General features: G+C 38.7%; 1 protein-coding gene across 2 annotated transcripts; it reads left to right on the top strand.

The window, feature by feature from the left end:
- Positions 1 to 6: 6 nt before the first annotated feature.
- Positions 7 to 1070, top strand: LOC111387159 (O-fucosyltransferase 21-like). Of its 2 annotated transcripts, XM_023011695.1 has the most exons (4): positions 7 to 249; positions 413 to 480; positions 597 to 685; positions 799 to 1070. In XM_023011695.1, the coding sequence occupies exons 2-4, from the start codon at positions 439 to 441 to the stop codon at positions 977 to 979; spliced, it is 312 nt and encodes a 103-aa protein (XP_022867463.1). In that variant the 5' UTR covers positions 7 to 249; positions 413 to 438; the 3' UTR covers positions 980 to 1070. The 2 variants fall into 2 exon arrangements, with proteins under 2 accessions (XP_022867463.1, XP_022867462.1); XM_023011694.1 differs by having other exon boundaries at positions 7 to 480.
- Positions 1071 to 1076: the final 6 nt, after the last annotated feature.

The raw sequence follows: 1076 nt of genomic DNA, 5'->3' as shown, positions 1-1076 counted from the left end.
GTCCCCAATCTTGCACAGGCTACACTTAATCATCGAATGACTTATAGATTCTTCAATTCTTTGGATGGTTTCTCTGTTCGTGTAGTTGTAGTGCAGAAATACATGATTCTGCATACAGTATCCTTAGCCCTGGCACCATTTCTTCTTCTTTTATCAGATTGGCTTATTATATTTCCTTGTATTGATCTAGATTGAATGAAATGATGGAAAGGAATTCGTGTAGCCAACGCCAAATTTCTCGGGACTGAGGTTTACCTTGTAGCAGTAGTAGTTATCATTCTATTGTTTTTCCATTTTATTCTTTTAGTATGAACTCATTTTGCATGATACTCAAGGAGTAACTCCCGTTAAACCTTTTTGCTGCACGAATTCTGGTGTGGACTGTCCTTTTGATGTTATGTTTTGAATGTAGGGGTTTACAAGAACAATGGTTACCTAATGGTTTCGTGCAACGGAGGGCTTAACCAAATGCGCGCAGCGGTTGGTTGTTTTTAGTAGTTTGATATGCACATGACGATGTAGGAACATATTTGAGTTCCTCACTTTTACCAATCAAGTCTGATGGTTGACTGGAATTTTCCTCTGTTTGGCTACAGATATGTGACATGGTTGCAATTGCAAGATATTTGAATGTTACATTGATAGTTCCTGAACTGGATAAGACTTCTTTCTGGAATGACCCTAGGTATGCCTGGCTTCTCATGCATACCAACTTTTAATTATAAATTGATTCTTCATTCATAAGTTGCATGGAGATTCTTTTCCGAGGTAACACAATTGTCGTCTTTGATTTCGCAGTGAATTTCGAGACATATTTGATGTCGATCATTTCATCACATCCTTGAGAGATGAAGTTCGGATATTGAAGGAGCTACCGCCAAGAGTCAAGAGGAGAGTCGAGCTAGGAATGGTATACACGATGCCCCCCATTAGTTGGTCGGACATTTCTTACTATCAGAATCAGGTAGGTGGTTTGTGATCTTGTTGATTTGATTTCTTCTGCTTTATGTCATGGATTATGACCCATCCCAACCATAAGATCAATATGAAGCAAAACGAAATCAGAAACACACAAG

The sequence above is a fragment of the Olea europaea genome, unplaced genomic scaffold (genome assembly GCF_002742605.1).
Source record: "Olea europaea var. sylvestris unplaced genomic scaffold, O_europaea_v1 scaffold39256, whole genome shotgun sequence".
Taxonomy (NCBI): Eukaryota; Viridiplantae; Streptophyta; class Magnoliopsida; order Lamiales; family Oleaceae; genus Olea; species Olea europaea.
The sequence above is the reverse complement of the archived record's forward strand: the minus strand, read 5'-3'. Positions and strand labels throughout refer to the sequence as shown.